This window comes from Anolis sagrei, chromosome 2, assembly GCF_037176765.1.
Source record: "Anolis sagrei isolate rAnoSag1 chromosome 2, rAnoSag1.mat, whole genome shotgun sequence".
NCBI classification, from domain to species: Eukaryota; Metazoa; Chordata; class Lepidosauria; order Squamata; family Dactyloidae; genus Anolis; species Anolis sagrei.
The window spans coordinates 130,849,192-130,877,059 of NC_090022.1; the positions used below are offsets into that span (position 1 = coordinate 130,849,192).

General features: G+C 38.7%; 1 protein-coding gene across 4 annotated transcripts in view; it reads left to right on the forward strand.

Annotated features, from left to right (window-relative positions):
- Positions 1-24,614, forward strand: part of RPTOR (regulatory associated protein of MTOR complex 1) — a 422,313-nt gene extending 397,699 nt beyond the window's left edge. For all 4 annotated transcript variants that reach the window (XM_060764302.2, XM_060764303.2, XM_060764304.2 and 1 more), the window contains 5 exons: positions 9,968-10,095; positions 13,774-13,860; positions 20,683-20,799; positions 21,393-21,522; positions 22,338-24,614. In XM_060764302.2, the coding sequence (XP_060620285.1) occupies positions 9,968-10,095; positions 13,774-13,860; positions 20,683-20,799; positions 21,393-21,522; positions 22,338-22,406 (531 nt within the window). In that variant the 3' untranslated portion in view covers positions 22,407-24,614. The remainder of the gene's footprint in view (positions 1-9,967; positions 10,096-13,773; positions 13,861-20,682; positions 20,800-21,392; positions 21,523-22,337) is intronic.
- Positions 24,615-27,868: the final 3,254 nt, after the last annotated feature.

Consider the following 27,868-nt stretch of genomic DNA (forward strand, 5'->3'; position numbering starts at 1 on the left):
TGTGTACCTAAAATAAAAGTACAAAAGTACTCTACAATTGATTTTCAAAACTAGATACTAGAATACTGTAATTACCTTGAAGAAAGGCAGTACAGTACTTAGAATCTTTCAGATAATACTTTCATTTGAATGTATAGCTCTCTTGAAATAGTACCACAAATTCTCATCTGAAATATCCCAGCTAAATTACAATCGTAGAGTTAGAAGGGATTCAAGGGCCATCTAGTCCAACCCCTGCCATATAGGAATACATAGCTAGCCTTCTTGAGAAAGAGCCATTCTAATATTCTTTAAAGATCTCAAAAAAAGGAGCGGCTTTCAAATCAGTATAGTCCACTGTCAGACAGATCTTACTGTCAGGTGGTTCTTCCTAAAGTTTTTGCAATTTGAATCAATGGGTTTGTGTCCTAGTCTCTGGAGCAGCAGAAAAACGTGTTTCCATTTTTTATGTAACATCCCTTCAGATATTTAAAAACAGCTATTGTGCTGCCTCTGAACCTTCTGTTCTCCAGCTCACTGAATCATTAGTTATAGGTCTTGGTTTCCAGACCTTTTGTGATCGTGTTTACCCTTCCTGATCAAACTTGTCAATATCTTTCTTGGATTGTGTTGAATAGAACTGGACACACTATTCCATGTGAGGTCTGACCGAAGCAGATTGGAGTGGGACTTGCCTTAGTCTAGATGTCCTCAATCTGTTTATGCAGCCCAGAAATACATTGGGGTTTGTTTTGGTTTTGTTTGTTTTTTTTTTTGGTTTTTTTGTTTTGTTTTGTTTTTTGCTACCACATCTAATAATCTATATAAATAAAAATGTAATGTTCGTTTGTAGGACTAACATAACTCAAAAACCACTGGGCAAATTGACACCAAATTTGGACACAAACTGCCTGTCAGGCCAACAAGTGACCATCACTCAGAAAAACACAGAAAAACACAGCGGAGGAGACTTAAAAAGCCAAAAAAATTTAAATACATTACAACGCATGCACATAACCACATTGTCATAATAATATAATTTTTTTTGTCATGTCAGGAGTGACTTGAGAAACTACAAGTCACTTCTGGTGTGAGAAAATTGGCCGTCTTTAAGGACCTTGCCCAGGGGACACCCGGATGATTTGATGTTTTTATCATCCTTGTGGGAGGCTTCTCTCATGTCCCCACATGAGGAGCTGGAGTTGATAGAGGGAGCTCATCCGCCTCTCCTCAGATTCGAACCTGCAACCTGTCAGTCTTCAGTCCTGCCAGCACTGGGGTTTAACCCACTGTGCTACCGGGGGCTCTAATATAATAATAAAACTTTATTTATATACCCCTCTATCTCCCCGAGGGGACTCAGAGCAGTTTCCAGGTAAAAATCACAGAACATACAAAGTAAAAACAACATAATCATAAGATTAACAAAAGAAAATATGAATAAAAATTGTTGCCATAACACACATATATTAAAAATAATCCTGCCTGTTCAAAAATCATAACACACATATATTAAAAATAATCCTGCCTGTTCAAAAATTTAAAAGGCCGAGCCAAGATTTGTGCAAGCCCAAAATTTCTAGGGGGGCCGGGAATTAAATGCAATGCTATGGCAGGCAACAATAATATTAGGTACGGGTCTGTGGCTGTTCATTCCAGGGCCGACTAGAGGAAAGGATCTGGGTAATTGGTAGGAAGAATAAGGCCGTATTCGACAATGTGTAGGGCTGAGTTAGAACTGGCCATTTTCAAAGGTTTGCTGAAACCACCAGGTCTTCAAGCTCTTATGAAAGGAGGGGAGGGATGGGGCCTGTCTTATTGTTCACCTGACATTAAGGCCAGTTGTGTCTGACTTTGGGGGGGGGGGGGTGCTCTTCTCCATTTCTAAGCCCAAGAGTCAGCGCTGTCCATAGACACCTCCAAGGTCATGTGACTGCATGACTGCATGGAGCACCGTTACCTTCCCACCGGAGTGATACCTATTGATCTACCCACATTTGCATGTTTTCGAATTGCTAGGTTGGCAGAAGCTGGGGCTAACAGCGGGAGCTCATGCCACTACCTGGATTTGAACCTGTAATCTTTCGGTTAGCAAGTTTAACAGCTCAGCGGTTTAACCCACTGCGGGCTCCAGCATAACCACATGTGTATTTATGCATAACCACATAAATACACATATACACAAATATATACACACACACAACACATATATACAGACTGGGCCAAAGCAACGCATGGCAGGGGATGGCTAGAAATCTATATAAATAAAAATGTAATGTTCGTTTGTGGGATTAACATAACTCAAAAAACACTGGACGAATTGACACCAAATTTGGACACAGTACACCTATCAGGCCAAAGACTGACCATTACTCATAAAAACACTGAAAAACACAGTGGAAGAGACTTAAAAAGCAAAAAATAAATAAATATTACATTACAACGCATGCACAAAACCACATATATACACACATATATAAACACACAAAACACCTATTCACAGACTGGGCCTCAGCAATGCGTGGCAAGGGATGGCTAGTAATAATATAAAAATAATGTTTATTTATATCCTGCTTTTCTCCCTAAACGGGACCCAAAGCAGCTCACAACATTTAAAAAAAAATTACAGATACAAATCCAGCATACATATAACAATAACCTATAAAACGATATATACAATAAGACATAAATAGCATTTATCAAATACAAATACAATTGTTGTGGGAAACTCATCAACACAGATGGTAAATTTAGCATGACAAAGTGAATGTTAGCCATTCATGTTAACTTGTTGCATGCCAATATCCCAAGATCCCAGATCCTGCCCATCCTATCTTTCTGCATTTTGTTTTTTTCTGTGTAAACACGGTATGTCTGTCAGAGATAGTGAATTCCAAGCAAGCAGATACCAACAATGTAGATAGTTGGGCCCAGAAAGCTGACAGGTGTTTCATTGGCAATCAAGATGGGATAGGTGAGATGAGAGACACTGGACCTGCTTTTAAGTGGTGGATTTGGGTGGAAATAACAACAACAACAACAACAACAACAACAACAAGGGGGTGCCTTATTTTGACTTGATGGGAGATCTTTTTACCATTCCCTACACTGTCCTCCAGATTAACAAGATATCTGGATGGCTCCCAATATGCTACCTGCATGTAATACAATAACATTGAATGATAATATAGAGTTGGTACTTCACATGCCAGAACAGGTGAAAAGGAGAGTGAATGATTCCTCGTGGCAGCATTGCTTTTCCATGCAACCCATAGTCTTGTTCTCTCATGCCACCTATCTGGAGCTGCTTATCTCTTAAAGCACATTTTTATCAATTACTGTCCCTTTCTGCGGCCTGCTTATGTATATACTTCTGATCTAGACCAAAATCAGATTTTAGAGAAAATAATAAACTTTGTAATTCTTCCCTAAACCTTCAGAGATTTTCAAAGGAGCCCTCATGCACCTATAATGACATCTGAATAACAGTCTGGCAATCCCAGATACTGTTAATTTCATCTATGTATTAAGCAAATGCAAAATGACAACAACAACCAGAGAAGTTGAATGGGCTCCTGGGAGCAAAAACAGGGAGGTGTGAAATTCTACAGAGCCAGCTCAGATTACTATCCTAGTTTGAAAATGTTGCTCAGTTTTTGGAGCTGCTTAATTGAAATGGTTGTGCTCTTTTCCACAATTGTGCTCTTATTATTCTGAACAGTGTTTTATAAATGCAGCAGATGAACAAGGGAGAGCTATAGCCTTAGAATAGCACTGCTGCTGACTTTCCAACACGCCAGCCTTGCTCCTTGAATATATTGCTGAATAGAGTTCTCCTTTAATGAAGTCTGCCGTCCTTGGGTTTTGTTCTAACCATTTTTCTGCAGAGCATAGATGCGTGCATATTAGACTGCACTAGCTGCTTCCAGGATTCTGTTCCAACCTTGACCATATCTTATACTGTTTCATCTTACACAAGTTTCTTAATTACCTTGTACCATAATCTGTTTTCCATAAAACATGAGAGTATTACTTGCCCCAAAGAGGTTATCAGGGCCAGGTCAGCGTAAGTCCTAAATGAACTGAAGGCAAACAACAATAGCCTAAATGCTGCCAGGTTTGGGGAGAAGATCGTAGCATGTCAAAGTAAAACTATTTTTATCTTTTATAAAGGAAAACATCCTCTTTGGTTCTTCTGAAAGGTGAGGTAGAGATAAGCTCAAGGAAGGTTAGGTACTCCTAAAATTGCCTTCACAATGCCTTGCAAAAAATGTAAAATAGAAAGGCAACTATATATTTATTCTTCTCTTTGAAGTTCTCCCATTTTTAACAACTCACGGAAGAGCTGCTTGCTTGTTAACAGGTGGGTTGATTGTCAGTTTTGTTCTCATAGCTTTTTACTCTTCCTAAAGATATATTTAATCCACTTTGTGGTATTTGTGGTTGGATTTAAGCCAAACAAGCATCTGTTGTCCTGCAGCTTTCTTCCTGTAATAGGTGCTTGTTTAAGGAACATAAACTGGCTATTATTTGTGGTATCTCTTTCGTATATGTTTGAGTTTCTTTTGCTTTTAAGTCGCCAGCTATATTTTCAGCAATTGCCGATTGATATCTCTTTAGGGAAATCTTGTGTGTATGTTTTAAATAACATTGATCTATCTTTCCTGTCCTTTCATGCAGTATTTATGACTTGTCTATGACAAAGATGTTTTATGGCAAAGTGAATTCTCAGTCATTAATCTTAACTAGTCCGCTACTTCAATAAGATGATAATTATAGTGAAGACATGCTTCATACACTTCCTCCCGTGCAGAGCATAGTTACTAGATATGTCTAAGTATTCCGATTGGGAAGCTGATAGAGACCACACCTTTCATTTTCATGTATTTCAATATCCCTGTTATTTGTAAAGTACCTAGATGATTTTTTCCAAAGGAATGATTAAAACTGCATGTCAAAGCAGCACAAGTGGAACAGCCCTAAGATACATTTTAATTTTAATTTTTATTATTTGTTTTTTTTTATTTGCTCTGTATTAGTAGTGAGGAAGGTAGACTCCTCCAGATATGGTTCAACTACAGCTCCCATCAGCCCAATCCTTGGCTATTCTGCTTAAAGTTGATGGGAGCAGAAATTGAACTGCATCTGGAGTGCAACGTTTTGCCCACTCCTTGTCAATGCCATCAAAGCTTATTTTTTTCCAAATAATTTTTATTAAACATTTACTAGGAAAGTGGGGGGTGGGAGGACAAGGGAAGGAAAGGGGAAAAAATGGGATAATAGGTTAATTATTGGTTAGTTGCATCTTTACAAATGTCTAGTACAGGGGTCCTCAAACTAAGGCCCGGGGGCCGGATGCGGCCCTCCAAGGTCATTTTCCCGGCCCTCGCTCAGGGTCAACCTAAGTATGAAACTACTTGAATGCACACAATAACAACAACAATCCTATCTTATCAGCCAAAAGTAGGCCCACATTTTCCATTGAAATACTAATATGTATTTATTTGTTAAAATTGTTTTTAATTTTAATTAATGTATTGTTTTAAAATGTTTTTGCACTATAAATAAGATATTTGCAGTGTGCATAGGAATTCATTCATGTTTTTTTCGAATTATAATCCGGCCCGCCAACAGTTTGAGGGACTGTGACCTGGCCCTCTGTTTAAAAAGTTTGTGGACCCCTGGTCTAGTATGAGGCGAGGAGAAAACAAAGAGGGTGAGGGTTGTTGAGGTATGTGGGGTTCTTTTGCAGAATCACCATTGCTACAACTAAGTCTCTATCTCTATTTCTTTAACACATATTTCATAAAATATTGAGGATTCTAACAATTTTAATTTTAAGTCCATTGGTTGTATCTTCTTATGTCTTCTCACACGGTCTCTTGGTTTTCATATATTCTTTTCCCGTTCTTCTTCAATAGAAATTAAGCTTGATTTTTCGTAACAGGTTATTTCACATTAAATCTTTCTTGAATTATTTATTATTAATATCTACCAAGAAAGTTCTACAATTTTCATTTAGATGGTTAGCAAGTTAATGTTTATATCATTTTATCATTATCATGCTCTCTCTCTTTCTATATTTACATCAAATATATTTTCGATCTATAATTCTTGGGTTCAAAAACTCTTCTGATTTAACCACAATCTCTCAGTATGGTAATATTCTTATATTCAATTTTTAAGAACTTTCCCTGACAGCTACTGAAGGCCAGATCGCTCAAACTTCTCTTTCTTGGGATGGTGTTCCCACTAGCCCACCTAGCATTCTTTTATATTAGTCTGTCTCTCTCTCACACACATACTCTCTCTGTCTATACATACATAACACATTCATATATGTGTGCTTATGTATGTATTCTATTATATTCCATTATAATTTCTTAACAAGTGACCCATCAGATAGCATCCCTCTCTTAAGTTTTAACATATAAAATATACAAGATAATCATATATTGTTTATCTTATTTTTAATTATCAAATCTTGTCATGGTCATCTTCTTTTGGTTTTGCACAAAGTCTATAAAAGTTTCAATTCTTCTTGTAGATTCTGCAGATTTGTTTGCTTTAGGGCCAAACTTAATTAATTAATTAATTAATTAATTAACCTGATTTATTTCCCGCCTTTTAAGGCACCTCCATGGTGCCTTAAAACATACCACATCAGTTTAAACCATAAGTTAAACATTAAAACATTATAAGCATAATAAAAATACATTTCAATGAATCAAGTCATCCAAAGTTGTAATCTAAAGTCCAATCCATAATCAAATTGCACATATTCCATGCTAACATTCCTACACTGCTCTATTTTTCAAATACCTACTTCCAGAGCTAGGTTTTGACTCTCTTTCTAAACACTAAGAGGGAGTGGGCTGCCCTGATATCACGAGGGAGGGAATTCCACAATTTGCCCATCTCTGCTATTTCAAAGGCTTTTGTAATCCAGTTCTCTGTTGTTGGTGTAACTTGTTATTTCCACAATTTTGCATATTCAATTCTTGCTACCGTTGTCATGTAAAGATTCTTTCTTAATGTTTTGGTATTTGCTTATCTAATAATCCTAATAAAAAGTTTCTGGTTCCAATGTTATTTTGTTTTTAAATATAGTTTTGATTTCATTATGAATTTTTATCCAGAAATCTTTAATTTCTGGGCAGGTCCACCACACGTGGTAAAAAGTTCCTTTTCTTCTGCTTACATTTCCAAAATAAATCTGAATAATAAGTTTTATATATCTTTGTGAGTTATTTTGGAATTATGTACCATCTATACATCATTTTGTAAAAGTTCTCTTTTACAGTAAAACTTCTTGTAAATAGTAGTTGTTTCTTCCAGAGTTGTTCCCATTCTTCTAGGTTTGTTACTCATCCTATATTTTTTTTCCCATTGAATCATGGGCTCCTTTAGTTGTTCATCAATTGTGTACTCTTTCAAACGGAATTGATATATTTTCGTGATTTGTTTGCTTCTTGTCTGAAATAATAAATTCAATTGATTCTCCGACTCTTATATTCCTTTTGTCTAATCACCATCTCTGTTGTGGTTGACTGTAGTCATGTTTTCAATTTATTTGCTGTTCCTTTTTCTAATAATTTTAAGTCAAATGTTTTCTCCCTTTAACAACGTTGCATTTTGGTCCTATAGCAGAGAACTGCAGCTTATTATAATATGGTGGAAATTAGATGACTTGAAGGTCATAACAACAGCAGATGTCACTTCAACTCAATTACATCTCAACTTCTGTTTTAGGACCATACTTCAGTTTATAGTGACTCTTCTCTTAAAGGGTTTTTCTTGGCAGGATTTATTCAGAGAAAATTGCTATTACCCTTTGCTTTGTTTTTGTTGTTGCATATCTTCAGTATCTTTCTGACTTATGATAACCCTAAGGGAAACCTATCACGGGGTTTTCTGGGGGGAAAGTTGACTCCCCCAAGATCACTCAGGGGTTTCCATGACTGAGAAGTCCACCAGGTTTTTCTGCACTGCACCAAGTAAGATTTGGAAGATTTGTGGGGGGGGGTTACAATGGTCTAGCAGGTGTTCTCAAACTTTTTCAGTCATGAAGCCCTTTTTGAAGCAAAAGTTTCCCAAGTAATGTTTATATTATACAATATAAAATGTGTGTGTGTGTGTGTGTATAAATCAGGCATGGGCCAGGCCAGTGACAGATGAATGAAGAGTGTTTGTGTGAACTCATTCACACAGTGCGGGGGGGGGGGGATTCAATATTTAGAACAAATAACAATTTTAATTTTAACCAACATAAACTTAACAATATTTCAGTGGAAGACCACCTGGGGCCATTCAGTCCAACCCCCTTCTGCCATGCAGGAAAGGCACAATCGAAGCACCCCAAACAGATGGCCATCCAGCCTTTGTAATAATAATAATAATAATAATAATAATAATAATAATAATAATAGCAGAAACCTCATGGGCCATCCAGTTCAATTTCCTTCTGCCATGAAGGAAAAGCATAGTCAAAGAACCCCCAACAAATGTCCTTCCAGCCTTTGTAATAGTAGTAGTAAGAGCAACCCCAGGAACCATCCAGTCCAACTCCCTTCTGGAATCTGGGAAAGCACAATCAAAGTACCCCTGAGCGATGGGTTTGGAAGCAGAGGAAATGGTGGGGGGGGGGGGGGTAGCAAGGAAAAGAGTCTGGGCAGCAAGGGAAGCAGGGGAGGATGACTTGCAATCCACATGGAAGCAGGCAGTAGCATCCAAAATCTTCTCATTGGGATTTTCTTCAGGTCTACTATTAGCTATGGATTACAATCAAGCCAAAGCACTTATTAAACAACGTATCACAGACACAGAGCGCCAACTAGATCTGGCCTCTGTTCCAACCTTCCTTATCAATGAAGACAGCAGATATCTTTCCTCCCCTATGGCATATTTAACAAACTTAGAGGTTCCTATTCATCGAAGGGCTTTCACACTGGCCCTTCAGCTGTACTCGAAGGCCACTACCAGAAGATCCCTTTCCCAGAGAGACTCTGCCCCTGTGACTCGGGTCATATAGAAACAATAAAACATGTGCTCCTTCAGTGCCCGTTCTACAGGGATATCCGTACTAGGCTTATCTTACCTCTGATATACAAGCACCTAGGCCATTCAGGACAATTTTTACCTCCCTGCTATTTGTAGATACTAATTCAGCTATAACCTACAGTGTTGCAAAGTTCATACAAAATTTGTCAGGGGATGACTAGTCCCAAAAGTTAACTGTGTGTCCAGTAATCATCTTCCCTGAATCTATAATTTGCTGATTGACTTGTGCATTATGTTTTTACCCTGTTTCCCCTTCCGTTCCCACACCCCTATTGTGGCCATACAGCCCAGCAACCACACAACACTCTAGTGATTCCAGCCGTGAAAGCCTCCAACAATGATTTGATAGTGGTTTATTGGTTAGCACTGGATGGAGTACTCCCAGTTAAGGATCAAAATGTGCAGTTTAGGAGCTGTTTTGTGGTAAAATTGTTACCTTGTCTGGAGCAGACAAATCCTATCCCATTTGCTGAGACTATAATGATATCCAGGCCAGGCTGATATAAGATACTGAATGAGTCACTGCATTTCAAGAACAATAGTAATAGTATAATACCCCATTTTCTCTCTGGATTGAGATACAGACTCTTTGGAAACTTACACAGATGTAAAATGTGGTATAGGTAGTGATAGGTTGGTTGATTCCTACATTGTGCCCACTGGCAGTTTATTTTGAGAATCAATAGTATAGGTAACCAGAGCATTTTTGGGCCTGATATAATTACCTGCAATAGTCCCCATTCATAGCAGCCTGCCTAAAATCTCAGATTGGCTGGTCCAGTAACACTGTTAACAAATCCATATCCATTGTGAGTGCATTTGATGTTCTGTGTTGGTGCTCAAGGTAGTAGAGGGAAATATTGTTCTGTGTCCAGTGCTCTTAAAAGATCCTTGTCCTTTCATCTTTGGCTTGTGTTTTCTGCTTTAGGATATTCCCACAGGAGCTGACAGTTGTGTCACCAGCCTGTCCTGTGACTCTCATCGGTCACTAATTGTAGCGGGACTAGGTGATGGCTCCATTCGTGTTTATGACAGGCGGATGGCTCTCAGTGAATGGTAAGGCATTCATCTCATTTATATGACTAGCAAATCATGCTCACTCTTTTACTCATGCTTGTTCTCACTTCCTGCCTGCTTGCCTCCCCTCTCTTAGCCCTAAGTGCACTTGAAATGGCTGTTCTAATATGCCTTTCTGAAAATGCTGTGTAGTTGGTTGCAGTCCTTGGAAATATAATGCAAAAACAATCCTTGAATGCTTTGGGGAGGGAGGAAAAGCACAAGTGAATGTTTAATTATTAGATAGCTTTCATCATATTACTGAAGGCCATTTCTTTGGAAATATCTGGGATGGCATGGGAAATGACATTGTATATAACCCATGCTTAGTAAAAAATCTTATCTTCCCACCATTAAACATTCCACAGATGTACATCCTAGTTTTAAGATACAGCAGTTTTTAGAGGGGAAGTTTTTCTATATTCTGCCAATGGTTACAAGAGATACAAGCTGGGCACTGACTAAAGGCTGTAAATTATAGAGTGAAGCCCATCCAACGCTTGATTTCTCTGTAATTAGGCCAACATCATACAGGCCTCAGTTCAAGCTTCATTTACTCTCTCGCACTCCCTATTCAAACTCTACTGTGAATGTTTATCACCATCCTGCATATTACAGTCACTCTGGGATTTCTCTGCCAAACTGAATCTTTCTTTCCTGCTCTGTCTAAAAAGCCATAACCCACAAATGGGTTTTCAGCCAAGTAGTATAAAGAATATAAAGAAGAATTGGCTCCAATTCCATTATCAGTAATGAATAAAGCGCTGCAAAAAGCTGAGATTCCGGACTCTTGGGTGGAGGCAAATATAGTTCTTATCCCAAAAAAGGATAGAGATTTGGAACAAGTGAAGAACTATAGACCAATCTTGCTATTAAATTGCAATTATAAATTATTTACAGAAATCCTTGCTAACAGATTAAAAACAATTCTGGCTAAAATTATAGATGAAGATCAAATAGGCTTCCTCCCAGGTAGACAGTTAAATTAGAATGTAAGAATGATATTAAATATAATAGAAGGAGCTGAACAAGATCCCAACAGAGAGCTCACGTTGTTATTTCTTGATCCCAAGAAAGCATTTGACAATGTTCGTTGGAATCTATATAAAAAGTATTGATTCAATATGGGGTGGGCCAACAATTTAGAAATGCAGTGGGTGAAATCTATTCTAACCAAAAAGCAAAACTCAGGATAAATAGCTGACTCTCAAACTGGATGGAAATGCAAAAAGGAACATGACAAGGATGCCCACTGTCTCCCCTCTTATTTATACTTATGTTAGAAGTACTTTTATTTACATAGATATCAAGATTTGGGAAGACAGGCATATCAAAGGAGTGAAAATAAAAGGCCAAGAATTTAAAGTTAAGGCATATGCGGATGACATGGTGGTCATTACGGAAGATCCTATAAAGAGTACACCAAATTTGATGTAAATATTTATTTTTTTACTACATTTATATGCCGCTTTTCTTCCCCTAAGCAAACTCAAAGCGATTTCCAACATTATAAAGGCAAAATTCAGTGCCATACATACATGTAAAAATCAATGGATAATAGCAAAACAATAAGATATAACTATAAATTGACTTAACCAAATTAAAACATAAATATAAAAAAACATTTAGACATAAAACATAAAAAACAGCTATAATATAGTAACATTTATATTTAAATCCACCGACAAACAACACAATTTAAAAACAGTTATTAAAATAAAAGCATTGAAGTGTAGCAAGTTTTTAAATAAACAAAGAGAAATTGATGTTTTAAACTAAAATATTTTGACAAACAATATTGATAAACTGGAAACTTTATCAGCATGCAAGGTCACAACGAAAGTTAACTATAGGCATATGGATAACTAATAAAAACAATAATCTATATCAAGGCAACTATGGGAAGGCATGGAAGGAGGTAAAAAAAGACCTGGAAAGATGACAGAGGATTCAATTATCCTGGTTGGGAAGAATAGCAGCGCTAAAAATGATGATTTTACCGAAAATTCTGTTTTTATTTCAAAATTTACCAATAATCAAGAGAATAAAGGTATTTGATGAATGGATCTGGTCAAATTTATATGAAACCAGAAAAAAGTCTAGAATTGTGTTTAGAACTCTAATAGACGCCAAAGATAGAGGAGGAGGTGTGCTTCCAGATCTTAGATATTATTATCAAGCCGGAGGCTTAAGTTAGTGAAAGGATTGGATAAAGTTAGGAAATTGTGCTTTCTTCAATTAAGAAGGGTATAATTTCAGATTCAGCTGGCATGCCTATTTATGGTATGGAAAGGTTAAGGCTAACAAAGATTTTAATAGGTATCAGATAAGAGCTAGCCTTCCAGCAATTTGGAAAAGATATAAGGGAGGGATGTAGCCAAAAATCCCTTTATGGCTGCATCCTTTGGAAGCTGTGTTAAAATCAACATCTAATGAGGAATTGGGAACATATAGGGAATACCTAATGGATGAAAAGGGACAGTGGAAATTAAAAGGGAGAGAAGAGCTAAGGATAAATGACTGGCTTAGGTATTATCAACTACAGGATATATTTACGAAAGATATTAAAATTGGGTTCCCCAAAAGGAAATCGGAGTTGGAGAATATTTTGGAGAAAGAAAATAAAGAATTGATCTCCAGGTTATACAAATATATTTTAGAGTATAACCTGGAAGATAATTGAATAAAAACAGCAACAATCCCCTGGATCAGAGACTTAGGGGAAAATATAGATTTGAATAATTGGAAATACCTATGGAAAGGGGGATTTAAATTTTCAGTAATAGGGTCCATTAGAGAAAATATGTATCAAACGTTTATAGAATTTATATAACCCCGAAATTAATGGCTGAAATTGATAAAACCCAATGGGGGGGGGGGGGAGATGTTGGAGATGCAAAGTGCAGAAAGGCACCTTCTTCCATGTTTGATAGACCTGTATGGTGGTTAAAAAAAGGAAAAAGGTGACAAAAGAAACTTATAAAATGATTTCTAAAAAGGTTAAGAAAAACCTAGAAATATGCCTACTGGGCTTGTTTCAATAGAGAATCAGAAAATAAAATATATAAATTTACCAATATAGAAGGCTCAACTACATAGGAGTCTCGGTGCCTGGCAATTTTGCCTGATCATTTCAATATTATTCAGTTCCCAGTAGCCCAATCTTGAGCGGGGAAAGCCATAGTCCTTCTCAGCTTCTAGGATGCATTAGGACACTCAATTTGATTCAGCTCTTTCCACCTAAATTTCCAGTCTCTGCCATCCGATAGCAGGTTTGACAGGAGCACAGGAGAGGTATTTCTGCTCTTTGTGTTTATGACCAGCATATTTAAAAAAGGAAAATTACTGTATTGTAAGGATTTTAATCCTCACTAAAAGACTGAAGTTGCTGAATGTTTCTGTTGCTTTGTTCCATTAAAACAAGAAATTGTCACCTCCTGTCTTTACTCCTTTTCTCCCTTTTCCTTTAATGTTAAGACTGGAATGCTAGGACATGTTCTGTAACATGCAGCAGCAAAATGTGATGTTAATGCTTACCTTCCCACAGTTGCATTCAACTTTACATAACTGGGAGACCAGTCCCATGAAGCAGATGGTTTTCTTTACAAGTTGATGTCTCAATCTTTTCTGGGCTTCCTCCAGTTCTGTCTTACAAAGTTTTTCTTCTCTCTCTTTTAGTCGTGTAATGACCTATCGAGAGCATACAGCTTGGGTGGTGAAAGCATATTTGCAGAAACATCCTGAAGGCAACATCATGAGTGTCAGGTAGGGGAAAAAAGGAAAATGAACAAGGGGCCTCTGAATATTTATGCGACATTTTCTTGTCAAAACATTATTTTGCACTCTCTTGTTTAAAATTCTGTCGCTGGTATTTAAACAGTGAAGTGGTTTGAGCTCCTCACTATGGCATTTCTACTGTGCAATTAACTCTGCTGCAAGATGGGATGTGAGAGGGAATAGGTATGGTTGTACCTGCCAGCTGGAGTTTTCAAGCGTAACTATAGCAAACCTCAGTCAGAAAAAACACCCTGAACCTCTTGAAAAGAGGACACAGGGTTCTATGGAGGATCCACTTTGTCCTGTGTTTGGGCGCAAAGAACGAGAGAACAGGAGAAGGATTGCTGCACACTCTTAAGAATGGTACTCAGAGAAGCCAAGGGCTTGTCACTTGCCACTGCTAGTTGACAAAAAAGCAAGTGTACAGTATGCTGTAAGTGAGGAACATAGCATCTCAGGGCTGGGTGTTGAACCCTAGGGAGTGATAATAAAAACTCTTTACTCCTCTGGCAGCTGCCTTCATCTTAGGAACTCTTACCTCTCATTGTCAGAAACCTAGAGATAAAGACTCTAAACATAAACAAAAATACACCTCTGGTGGATCTGAAGTAAAATGGGAAAAGCGAGTAGGTAGCCAAAGCAAGTCTTACTAGCAAGAGAGAAAGCTTTTTTGGTGGGGGAAAGTTTTCATCAGATGCTTTAAGCTTATTGCTATGCAGGATTATTTCCCGATCTAGCAATTTTCTGTGCATAAATCCATTTCTCATGCCTTGTAAATACGGTGTGGGAGCACTGTTTTTATTTATTGTCCCATTCAGAGGACAGCAGAAAATAATTTACTGCCACCAAGCTGCAGTTTGTTTTCAGAAACGCTCTTCCTTGTATTACAAGAATTGAAAGAAAATATAATTCTCTAAGATGTAACAGTTTTCCACTACTGAGGGATGGGTAGCAAATATTACAATTTCTGTTTCTTCATGGAGGAAAGGTTGAGAGGCTCAGGTTGCAGATCGAGAAGCTCTTTCTTCATCTGCTGCAATTCCTCCTTAGCTTCATGGTTGTATCTGGCTGCAGAGGAGGAACTTGTAGGGTCCCCATTCTATTAAACCAGCATCTTTTTTTTTTTTAGAAATAGTTTTTATTGCAGAAGATTTTAATATATACAACATAAAATGGGGTGTGGGGGGTGCGAAGGGGATAAGAGATGGAAGTGAGGAGGTTGAGAGGAGGGGAGGGAGAAAGGTGTGGGGGAGGGTTGAGATTGGAGGGGGTAGGGGAAGGGGAAAGAAGAAAGAGGGGGGAAGGGGAAGGGGATTGTCCCAGAGTGGATTGACTTCCCATAGTCTTCAAAGGTAAGAGTCTTTTGGTATTGTTTTCTTGTGAAGAAATAATACGGCGTGACTTAAGAAAGTTTAGTGTTTCTCTCAGATGCTGGCTAGGTCAATTGACAGCGTTAGTTTCTTGTTCGTTTCGATGTATTTCTTAAAGCCCATCCAGTTTGTCTTCTTAGATGAGTTGTTTAAACGTTGTGATAGGCAGTCCATTTGGATTATTTCAAAGGATTTTAAGATCCAATCTTCCGTTGCGGGTATTTCTTTTTTCTTCCATAGCTTTGTCCTGGTTGGCCTCTCAACCTTTCCTCCATGAAGAAATTTGGCATAGGGGATACCTAAAAGATACAATTCTGGGAGTTGTGGGAAATTAATGTTTAGTATTTTTTGTATAGCTAGGTGTATTCCTCTCCAGTATTTCCTGACTTTTTTGCACGCCCACCATTGGTGGAAGTACATTCCTGTCTCTTTTTGGCACTTCCAACATTTATTAGATAGGTTTTTACTGAATTTAGAGATTTTCACTGGTGAGTAATGCCATCTAAAAAACATCTTATGCCAGTTTTCTTTGAGATCGCTTGCTACTGTGTACTTTAATTTGGTGTTCCATATTTCCTCCCATTGTCTTGTTAAAATGTTATGGCCGATATCTTTGGCCCATTTTACTTGGCAATCCTTAATTTGTTCGTCTTCCGTTTCCCAGCCTAGCAGTTGTTTATATACTATTTTAATTAGTTTTTTTCCTTTTTGTAGTATTGTTTCCCAAATTCCTTGTTTCCGGCAGAACCCTATCTGATCTGTTTGGGTCACTATTCCATGTCACTTCAATCTGCCCAGGAAGATCAAACACTCTCAGCAAAGAACTTAGTATTTTGTCAAAAGAGGATAAACTGATGCATTCCTTGTTGCATTTACACTGATTTTGCATATGTGAAGGGATAATCACTGAACTTTGCTGAGCAGCAACATTTGGGGTGGGGGTTGTGGGGCTGCATTGTCCCCTACTCTGTCTGTGGCTTTTTGGGCTTTCCTCCTCTAATTGCATGTCTTATGCCATTTTAGAAGGGATTTCCGTGGTCTGAAAATGTGTTAGATTTTACTACAAAAAAATCTCTTTTAAAAAATAGTAGTGATCTGGCTCCTGAACCAAAGCAAACTGTACATGTATCTGTCAGCCATGGGGAATGGTGTCTTGAATAGTGATATTTGTTTATTCAGAAGGTCAGGAAAGCTTGACAAGAGATTTGTGTACCAGGAAGGAAACAGGTGACCCTTTGTGAAGAAAAGCCTAAACTCTTCATTTCCCACAGCAAAAACAGTTTGCTAGAGGATAGTGCTGGCTTCAGTCTTGATCGATATAGCGTCAGGTTAGGTTTCTGTGATTAGAGGGCATTGCATTATCCCTCTTCTTTGTAGTTCTGTTCCTATTGAATCAGAGGGCTTTTAAAGCAGTTTTTTTTAGCAAGGGAGGACATGTGTGTGAGAGAAAGAACATTCACATTCCTGTCTCTGGTTAAAGCAATTCCAGGATTATTCCAGAAATATCATCTATATCAAACATAAACAACCTACTCTACTGCATATTGTAACAGGAATTTTTTTTCTAAAGAAATGTGTAGCGGCAAGTGGGAATTTCAAATTGCATGCAGCCTCAAGCACTACTATGGTTAGAATTTCTCAAAAGCTGAATTGATGAATCATAGCGCTTTCTCATCTCAGTGTGTCCTTCTGAGAAAATTGTGTTTCTTTTGTTTCCATGAGTACTTTAATACATTGGGATCTTTTATTTAAAATGCAACTGTTATGATTCTGAATTGGTGATGGTTGCCATGCTCTCTATACCTATTAATTGGACAGGCAGAGACTTTTTTCACAGTACTTAAAGCTGTGAGATTTTTAAAAGCACATCCTGGATCTGTTATTAGGTTTTCTCTTTCAAGTGGTTTATACCTGGCATGAGTACTAAGTGGCCTTTAGCCACCAAAGTTGCTAAATCCAATAAGGCAATCAGCATTTGTTCTTAGGTTTGTTTGTTTGTTTTTTTAACAGAAACAAGCAGATTGGGTTCAGATAGCAGTACTCCATCATGTATTCAGATAATAGAATATATGCAGGAAAAGATCCCTCTTCAGTCCCTATGGGTTATCTGATCCAAAGGATAGCAGGTAGAAAGGCCTGAGTTGACCTTTCCCTGGTGCCTGGGGCAACTGCTCCATTTCTTGTGTTATCAAAGATAAGCAGTATTAGAGGAGGCAGACCAAATCTACATGACCCAGCAAATTATTACTTTGGGGTACTAATGTAAAGCTTTCCTTTCCTTTGTTTGCTTGTTTTCCAACCCTCCAATTGGAGATATCAATACATCTCTCACTTTTTGACATCTAGAATGGTAGCTAGAATGGCTTTTCTCTTGGACTGTCATTTTGTAGGAGAAACTTTGGCTTTCCTAGTGTGTCTCTCTGCACCAACAATAGGTCTAGGAATATGCTGTGGAATGTATTTTGACTGGCATGTATACTGCCAGATTGTAAGCTCCCAACCTTCGCATACATCAGCATCACTTTCCATAAGCTTTCACTTCATCAACACAAAGAGTCAAATATAGGTGCTTTCTTTTTTTCTCCTTATAATTATGCCTTCCTCCTCTTTTTCTTGGCAATTCATTTTGACAGTACAGCCCTAGAGCCTACTTCTTGTGCAAGTACAAAGAGAACGCTGCTGCCTCCACACTTTTTACCTTTGAAAATCCTCTTTTGTGTGTGTATGCCTTCAAATCGCCTGTCAACACATAACGGCCTTTTGAATTTCAGAGGATTTTCTTAGGCAAAAATCACCCAGAAGTATGTCAGTTCCTTCCTCTAAAATGCAGCTGACAGCACCTGATAATTGTTGGTGATCTCCCATCACCTAGCTTTGCTTCCAAGATCAGATTGGATCTGGTGCCTTTGGATATTTAGCCAAGCTAAAGTTATGTTACATATGCTAAATATGATGCTCCCTGCAAACTCTTGTTTATTTGTTTGTTATTTCACTTTTCTCCCATATGGGACACAAAGCAACACATCGCAGAGAATTCCTTCTCTTCTCCATCTTCATTTCATTAGCTTAATATAATAAAACCAAGTTAGACTGATGCTGGTCTTGGTATTTATAAGACCCTTCAGTCCCTAGGCACTGTGTGGTGCTTAAATGAAAAGTAACAAATCTATATACTAGGCTATAGTTCGAAGAAAATAAAAACTAAATAGTGGGTCAGGCATGAAAGTAAGTAAAAGAATAGAGGGGAAAACAGAAGAAGGAATCCATGATGCTGAGAAAACTATCAATAGAGTCGAGATAACCAACAGCTGAATGAACAGAGAGAAGAAAAAACTTGGGAAAAGTACCAAAAAGAAAATATGTTAAAGCATACTAGCAAATTTGTCTTCTGTTACATGCAAATACTGTCCTTTTAATTATTATATTGACATTCAAGGCTTTGAATAGAATTATTACTTCATTTTGTGATATTTTTTCAAACTTTATTCATGGCCATTTCTCCCTAATATGAAAAGGCAGTCTGGGGTTATAAAAGTTCTCAATTTAATATCCTGACAATCTGATTTGGAGTTCCCTATAATTATGGTGTCTGTTGGATGGTTTAAATCCCCCCGTTAATTATATAAACATGCCCCTAAGATACAGACCCGCATGAATGCTTGCTTGCAGTGAGCTTTACTCTGTATGCAGAGGTTTTCAGGCCTCATACCCAGCAACTGAGCTTTGTTCCTATACAGAAACACAGTATGCTGTCCATTGACGTGTGGAAAAAGGTCAATCCACATTTTCAGAAATTGACTATTGTGCTAAAATGTAATTATAGGACTAAACTCTAGCAAAACTATAGCTTTCAATCCTCTCTATTTTCTGCTTTAGCATCTGTAACTAATTTTTGTTTGTTTGCTTGCTTGCTTATTATCCCACCTGTGTCTCAGCATAAGATCCACAGAACTCAAATTTTCACAATGTGAGGGCAGAAAAGATCTTTTGGGGCTTCGTTAATGAAAATTCATGACAACTCCTTAGATAATGGCTCCCTTATTAAAAGATCTGATAGGCCAGAGAGAAATAGAGAGACGAGGAATGCTGTGGGAAATGATCTCAGGTTGTGCCAGGGTCTATCCCTGTTGGTGTCATTTCAACTTCTAGATTTGTTAATCGATGTTCTGATGGCTGGATGTCCCACAATAAAGGAAGAATTCTTACAGATGCAGGTCATACAGGTTGAGTACCTGAGTTATCACAAATGGTAAAGAGCTATTTGAATTGCAACTGCTGAAGTGAATAGCTGAAACTGGAATCCAGGAAGTTATGTAGAGAAGAACTGCATGAAGTGGGGGATTGCTTCAAGGAATTTAATCCCATTAATGTTGTACTGGGCAGTGTGAAAAACCTACCATTGCATCATCTGTCCAGCTGTCATAGGAATTAAGGAGCTGGTTATCAATTACTATGGCTGTCAGGTCAAAGACTCCTAATGGACATGGTTAGAGGGCACATGTTACAAGCCCATTGCTGAAGTTAATTTGTTCATTTTATTTCTCACTAAATCCCTTTCTGCCAAGAGGTTTAGGTTAAGAAACACAGTGTTGGACAAATGAGATAAGCCCATCCTTCAACCTTACTTCTTTCTTAAAATCATCATTTCAAAAAAATATATTTTAAAATATGTGAAATAATAAGTCTGAACCAGTTTTATTAGTTAAGGGTCCATTAAGCCCAGAACAAAATGGCACTCTAGCTAGAGACTACCCAGTACACTCAGCTAATTTATTTTGATTTGAATATTTAGCAGACTGTATGCTCCATGATTATATTTTTGAAAGGAGGATGAAATACACAACAGGCTGTTGTAAGAAGACCTGGGATTCGAAATGGGGAGATCTAATAACTTGAGTAAAAGGAAAAAGTTAATATAAAGAACTAAATCACACTCTCTTCACAACTGATCAATTCAAATACTCAAATTGAAGATCCAACTGTTCCCAGTTGGCGTGGGGGGGGGGGGGAGAGACTTCTGGACACAAGTGGTTGAAAAGTGTGGAATTGGGATTGAAAAAGTTACATAAATAAAATACATTATATTGAGTGAAAATGTAAGTAGAATTTCAATATCGAGATTTGTATTACTCTACTTGTGTCTATAATTATTTTTTAAAAACAATTAGTGTATATTAATTCTGTAGGCATGAATGAGTAGAGCTGTACTAAGATGAATTGAATTTTTAGTTCAGCACCCAAAGTCTTGGAGCTGCTGCTTGAAATGAGTTGCAGTGATGGGGTAACATTAAAATGCTGTTTGCAGTGAAGGAGAATTGTCGATAAAGTGAACACAGTTGTTGCACCCTCCTGACTCTAGCCAGAACTTGGGATAAGTAGTACAGCCTACTCTCCATGAGGAAGCAAGTGATTAATAACCCAACACTTTATCTGTTCGCAGTGTAAATGGAGATGTCCGTTTCTTCGACCCGAGAATGCCAGAATCAGTGAAGGTCCTTCAAATAGTCAAAGGGCTGACAGCGCTAGATATTCACCCACAAGCCAACCTATTTGCTTGGTAAGTTCTACAAGAGCTCTGGTCAGGAATGTCTTTTCACAAAGCGCAGGTGAAAGCTCCCATTGGTCAAACACTGGCATTTGCTTTCCTTGTCAAAAACAATGCAGCTTCTTTCCCTCATTTACAGTCTGAATACTTTACCTTTGCATGTTTAATTGGATTTTTAGACCCTTGAAATTCAAAAATAATCAGTTTTGTAATTCATGATAGCAAGAAACATTTTTTCTTTCTAAGACTAGCAAGTGTTTAGTTTGCTGGGTGTGTGCTATCCAGTTTCACCACTTTGGAATTTGCAGTCAGGATCATCCCACAATTTTGGCTCTACAATCCCTCCAAGATTCTCCATTTGACCCTGTACTTTGGATCTTTTGCTTGGGATCTATTGAATGGTGGGATATATTTAAGATTGTAAAATTTTAAAGAATATCTCTTTTCAATTTTTTTTATTACCTCACCTGGAACCTTTGCTTCCTACTGTGTTAATGTTACCTTTTCCATTGATTAATCAATACAGAATAGAAAACCTCTTCCTGAATTGCTATCACTAGTAATGTTTGTGTTATTGGACTACTATATTCTCTTTTGCCTTGCAGTGGCTCCATGAATCAGTTTACGGCAATCTATAATGGGAATGGTGAGCTGATCAACAACATCAAGTACTATGATGGATTCATGGGCCAGAGAGTGGGTGCCATCAGCTGCCTAGCCTTCCACCCACACTGGGTCAGTCTCTTTTCTCTGATTTAGAATCTCGTATCGTTGACTGTAGAACAAATTTAGGTACTGTTTGCTTTGAAGAGATTGGTAGAAGTCCAACCTTCCAGTAACTATCTAGTTATGAGCCTAAAGATTATCTTGGCAATTGACCTACCTGGTCCAATTGACCTGAAACAGTTGTTGGATGGTGAGTAAGGCAAAGCAGGTGTGTGATTGTGTGTATAGGCAGACCCAATAGAAAAATTTAAAAACAACAGAACTGCAGAAAAACAGATTTCCAATGCAAGACAAGAAACTATAGAGTGCTTGTTGTCTTTCATTATTGTGTTGATTCCTGAGCCTGCTGCTGTTCCTCCAAGGAGATTTCTACAGCAATTTATATTTGAAGCTGCAAGTAAAACTTTCTGGCAAATACAGAAGTTCTCCAGATGTAGCAGCCTACAAATAAATTCACTACTGGTGATGTGTTTTTTTTTAAAAAAAAGTTGTTTTTTCGAGAGAGATTGTTCCATCTTCTACAAAGACTTGGAGAGGTGCTTCAAAAAGCAATTAATATGTTTCACTATTTTACCCTAAAGCAACAAAGATGAGTCATGGTCCACTTTTCTCAATTTGAATCGGAGGAAGAGGGATAGGGTCTGTCTACAGTTACAGTGGGCTTCTGAGAGTAATGCAGTTGCCATCACAACCAAGATTCCCCACTTTTCCCCCTTGTAAGGATGATGATGAGCAGAGATTGAAAGAGGCAATAAGGGGCATGCCTGAATTAGTGGGTCCCATTTCTAAGCATTCATTATATATTTTCTTCTTTCTTTCCACAGCCGCACCTGGCAGTCGGAAGCAATGACTACTATATCTCAGTGTACTCAGTGGAGAAACGAATCAGATAACAGTGTGTGGATGCTTTGTCAGAGCAGGACATCTTCTGGCAGGCGGGACCATGTCTCACTCATGATGTACATAGTGAAAGCATCGACTTGAATGTTTTGTGTTGGCTGCTGCTGCTGCTGCTGTGCAACCCTATAACTTGAACACTTTGTGTCCTGATTTAGCTACTGATGATTTTGAGTCAGAGGAGAGGGAGAGAAGCAGTCCCTTGTTTTTCTTCACAGCCGGAGCCTCCAGAAGCTACAGAAAGGGAGCACTTGTACTTTCAGCGGATTCCGCCACCAGTGCTACATGTGACTGCTTCTCTGGTTGTTTGACAGTATGTTCCTATGAACTAATGAGACAATTGACTCCTGGAAGAGGGGGTGGGGTGTCCTTTAAATCAGGAATTCAGAATTTACCTACTTTTCCACATATTCTACCTAGAACATCTGTGGCTGCTACCTATTTTGTGCCAAGTGCTGGTTTGGGCAGACGCATGCGAGCAGGCTGGCTGGCCGTGGATAGTCTGTGTATACCTTTCTACTCTTTATACCACTAGCCATCTTCTCTGGTGTTCACTATTCCATTGGAAGTAGACAAAAGGAATTAGTGGGAGTCCTCTATAAGTGAGAGTCTTAGTTCTAAACAACTGCTGCAGAGTTGGCTGTCACTCAGAGGGGAAAATGAGAAATGACCCCCAGTTCCTCGGTGTCCATTGGGAAACTGAAGTAATAAATTCGAGTAGCTGCATCATAATATGGGAGAAGGAGTTTTCCCCTGTTACCATCCACTCCACCCTTAAGTTGCTCCAGTTTGCTCACAGAACAACCGCATAAGCACAAGAAATGGCCTGCTACCTCCACATAGACAGTAAGGAGTTTGCTTATCATTGTACCACTGCCTTAAATCTCCCGCACCCCATGCTCTCCTTTTGCAAAAGTGCTATTACTCAACTTGATAAATGGATGCAGTTGCTTGCAGCATGCATACAAGTCAGGCTTGTGCAGGTGTTTCCCACTTTGGGCACTGCACCTGGGCTGAACATTGGGGCAGTTTTGCATACATGGGCCCCTGTGTTTTGTTTGCATGCATACATGCGGATTGCAAGAGAATTGCTGGTGCTCCTGCTTTCTAGAGTATGCCAGTTCCATCTCATGCACCATCTAGCTCCCATACAGTGAAGACGGCAATCCTTTCAGGACCCAGGGAAATAACCCCAAATCAAAAACTGCTTGGGTAACTTTGAACACATAAGACAAGAAGGCATTGCACAGCTTTGTGCCAGGTTTGTACTACAGTTTAAGCCTTGGTGCCAATAAGTGTTATCCAGAAAGCTGTGGAGAGCCATGAAAGCAAAGTCTTACTAATAATGTTCCTCACTGTGATTGCATTAAGAATGGATATCCATCCAGTTCATCTCATGTCATCGAAGTCAGCTTTGCCTTGCTTGAGGAATCCATTTCCTGAGCTGTGATATGAAACATTTCCCATGTGTCATTTCGTAGCGTTGTGAGTTTTGAGAGCTCAGCATGCAAAGTGCAAGGACAACTGCTCGTACAGCTAGCAAACTGTATGGCAAGCAACCAAAATTAAGTGGTGTAAATAAAGAAGAGGTTGAGGTGACTGGATAGAGCTCACAGTTTTGCTGACTCCAGCCTCAGTCACGCTGGGATATACAGTCTTTGGCCCCCCATTGCCATACCTGCCCCTCTGTAAGTGGCAATGAACTCAGGGAAGGACAGATGGGTGATAGATATTGCTAACTAGCATCAAGCCAGCATTTGGGATCCATGTATAACTGACCTAAACATACACAAATGAGAATAGGATGATTATTTTTTTGTAATCTAGATCCAATGGTTTATTTCAAGAGCAAAATTCCTCGTGCTTCCTCTTAGCTTCCACAGCCAGCACTATGGTTGTAGTGTCCCTCCCTTTTTTTAAAAAAAAATGTATGCCACCAGACTGTCAGCTTCCATCCAAATATGTGTGGGGTGCGGTGGGGGCTGGATATTTCGCAAGTCTGATGTGTAGATCCAATCATGATGTTTAACCAAGACTCCAGAAAGCATCCTACATACACAGTTCACTTATCTCTATATTTATTTTCCAAAAATAAAATTAAAAGGAGAAATGCATACATTTAATAATAAACCACCACAAGATTGTAATGTGAGAGTAAACAATTAATGAAATAAATGGTTAATAAAATGTAAATGCTGAAACAACCTCTGGCCCAGTGGGACCTACTGTTTGATGCAGCAGAAGGGGACAATGAGAAAGGTTTTATTTACTTCTAACATTTGTACTCTGTCCTTCTCACCCCTGGAGGGTGACTCAGGGCGGCCTCAAAACAGGCAACCATTAGATGCCAAATACAAAATTATTTCTTTTACTTAAATGTTTGATCCCACAGCCAGGTTTTGAGTTTTTAATGAAAGGATAGGAGGGAGGGGGCAGACCTGATTTCATTGGGGAGGGAGCGTCACAGCAGAGGAGCCACCACTGAGAAGTCCCTTTCTCTCACCTCCACCAGTTGTGCTTGTGAAGGTTGTGGGACCGAGAACAGGGCCTCCCTGAATGATCTTAACCTCCTTGATGGTTCATAGAGTGAGATAGTCACTCAGGTAACCTGAGCCAGAACCGTTTAGGGCAGGGGTCCTCAAACTAAGGCCCAGGGGCCGGATACGGCCCTCCAAGGTCATTTACCTGGCCCTTGCTCAGGGTCAACCTAAGTCTGAAACTACTTGATAGCACACAACAACAACAACCCTATCTCATCAGCCAAAAGCAGGCCCACACTTCCCATTGAGATACTAATAAGACTATATTTGTTAAAATTGTTCTTCATTTTAATTATTGTATTGTTTTAAAGTGTTTTTACACTACAAATAAGATATGTGCAGTGTGCATAGAAATTCATTCATTTTTTTCAAATTATAATCCGGCCCTCCAACACTTTGAGGGACTGTGACCTGGCCCTCTGTTTAAAAAGTTTGAGAACCCCTGGTTTAGGGCTTTATAGCTCAAGCCAGCACTTTGAATTGTCTTGGGGGTCACATTTTTATTCTTTCGTGTAGAGTATATAAATAAACAGATGGGAGTCCTCTCCATACTTCCAGAAGAACTTGGAGTGTGGGAAGAGTTTCTAGCTACTCCTGGCAAAGAATGGGACCGGGGGAGACAAGAAAAGCTACTTTGAAGCATTCAGGCATCACACATTTGCCCTTGTGTCTTCATCCTTTCCTGGAGGGCTGAACTTGAGCCCCATCTTCAAAAGGTGAACGGAGATGGGGCAGAGAGAGTGGAGGGGGTGGGGACTGCCTCGCAGCTTAGGAAGCCTCCATGAAATACAGTCACACTAAGGGACAGGAGTAATGTTTCCGTCTAGCTTGGCTGAAGCAGTTTAAGATTAATTGATCTGGTGTCCTCATGAATGAGGTTACCATGGGAACACTAAATGGTCTCTCTCCGTAGTGTGTTTTCCAATGAAATGTGATGAATAAATTACAGTTTATTTTAAAAAATGCCCTTACCCAGCAATGATATAGATATATCCAGTATCTATCTCTTTCGGGAAGTCAATAGCACTTCTGTTCAGTATCTTACAGCTGTTGTCAAAGATCTGGAGCAAAATTTCTCTACAACCTCTGATTGTATTCTGCCTCACTAATAAGTACAGATCTGTTATACTCAATGGTTTCAGTGATTCCTCATTTGGTTTAACAGTAGTCCCTCCTTACTATCATAAATCTGATTCATTCTGCCTTGATAGTTCTGTTGATGCCCTCTGCTTATCTAGTCAGTTTCTTTTCCATTTTTTCTGCTTTTTCTTGGCTTTCAGAGTACAATCCGTTTGCTCAGAAATCAGATCATCTCTCTTCCTGCCTTTTTGTGCCCAACAGGTGCATAGCAATAGCATTCATATTTTTTTTCTGCATCATGAAAAGAATCAAAACACTTTATGTTTCAATCAATACAATGAGTGTAAAATAACAGATTTTGAATGTGAAGATACTTGACGTCTGGCCTCAGGATCAGATTTCACCAAAACCTTTTTTTAAATGCTTTCATCCTGCTGTTTTGAATCCAGCAGAAGCTATTATATCGTAGCTTATTTACTAGCAGTATCTCACACTCGGAACATATTTTGTGTTATGGCTGATGACTTGCAGCTTTGCAAGATGCTTTTACAACCAAGAGGGCTTCCACCTTGAAAATGTAAGTACAACTTTCTGCCTGCTGTCAAATGGACTCATGATGGGCGCTAGCTTTTCAAGGTGAGTTTGAAGTGAATGACTCTGCTCTCATCAATGTGTTGCCTGACCGTGAACGTCAACTAAGCCTACTGTGTGGTGAGTTGTACGTTACCAAACAACTTGGATACTTGACTTCACTCTGCAACATAACAAGCTCAAAAACAGCCTCAGATGCATTACTCAGAACACTATTACCACTGTTATAAAACAGCAAATAAAAGATCTCTTATACTACGTAATGTTATATTCAGATGGCCTGTTAATGTTTCCTGTTATTTTAATATCTCAGCTACGTTTATTTCTATTTCTGGCTCACTCTAGGTGAGCCAATCAGGTTCAGAGCTCTTAACTTTAAGCATCCGTTTCCTGAAATCCAGTGGGTTTCCAACTCGGAGATTACAAAACATGCATATAACAATACAAACACAAACCTGCTTTTTCAGATTATTTTTTCCTGCCACAACAGAATTCTTTCTTCTCATATCTGGACATATTCTCATAAGACCAGACCAAGACCTCAAACCTAGTCCCATTTAAAGCAAAGCCACAGATTTGGTTGCTGAATGGTAAGCAAACGCTTCTTGATTTACTGGGTGTACTCTAGTTCAGACTAATAATTAAGGTTAAGTCCATCTTGTCTTGTAGCCATTCTCACAGTTGGCAGCCAGAGATTTTAGGACACTCACATGCATAACAGACACAATCACAGCCATTTTATTACCACCGTCATCTATCACTGTGAGTGAATTCTTTCCATCCCAAGGCTGCACACAAGCTCTAAATACTCAGAGCACAAGCTTTACATGCTGTGGATGCACTGCATTATTTTATTTTTTTTGCAGTAGCTGTTGTTGACATTCAAATACTATATCCCATTTTAAGCCACTTTGGATCACTCAAACCTAGCAGTAAGTTACATAAAATCATTGTGATTTGTCAAGTACATGGAAGTGGTCTCTATCCTGAATTTCCTTCTCATAATTAATTCAGGAATGGGCAACTTTAGGTTAAGTGGCCACTCTGGTATCAGGTGACTTCAAAGCAACCCATGCCCCTAGGGATATGGGGCCAATTTTACATTGTCAATCCCCAGAGGCCCCTCCATTCCAGGAGAGGTCTATTTTCAATATGAGATTTCCAGGCCATTTTCTGTTTGGAGAAAAAAGCATCCTTGGCCTAAAAATGATTTTTTTAAAAGGTAAAACTGCCTCCTGTATGAGGGC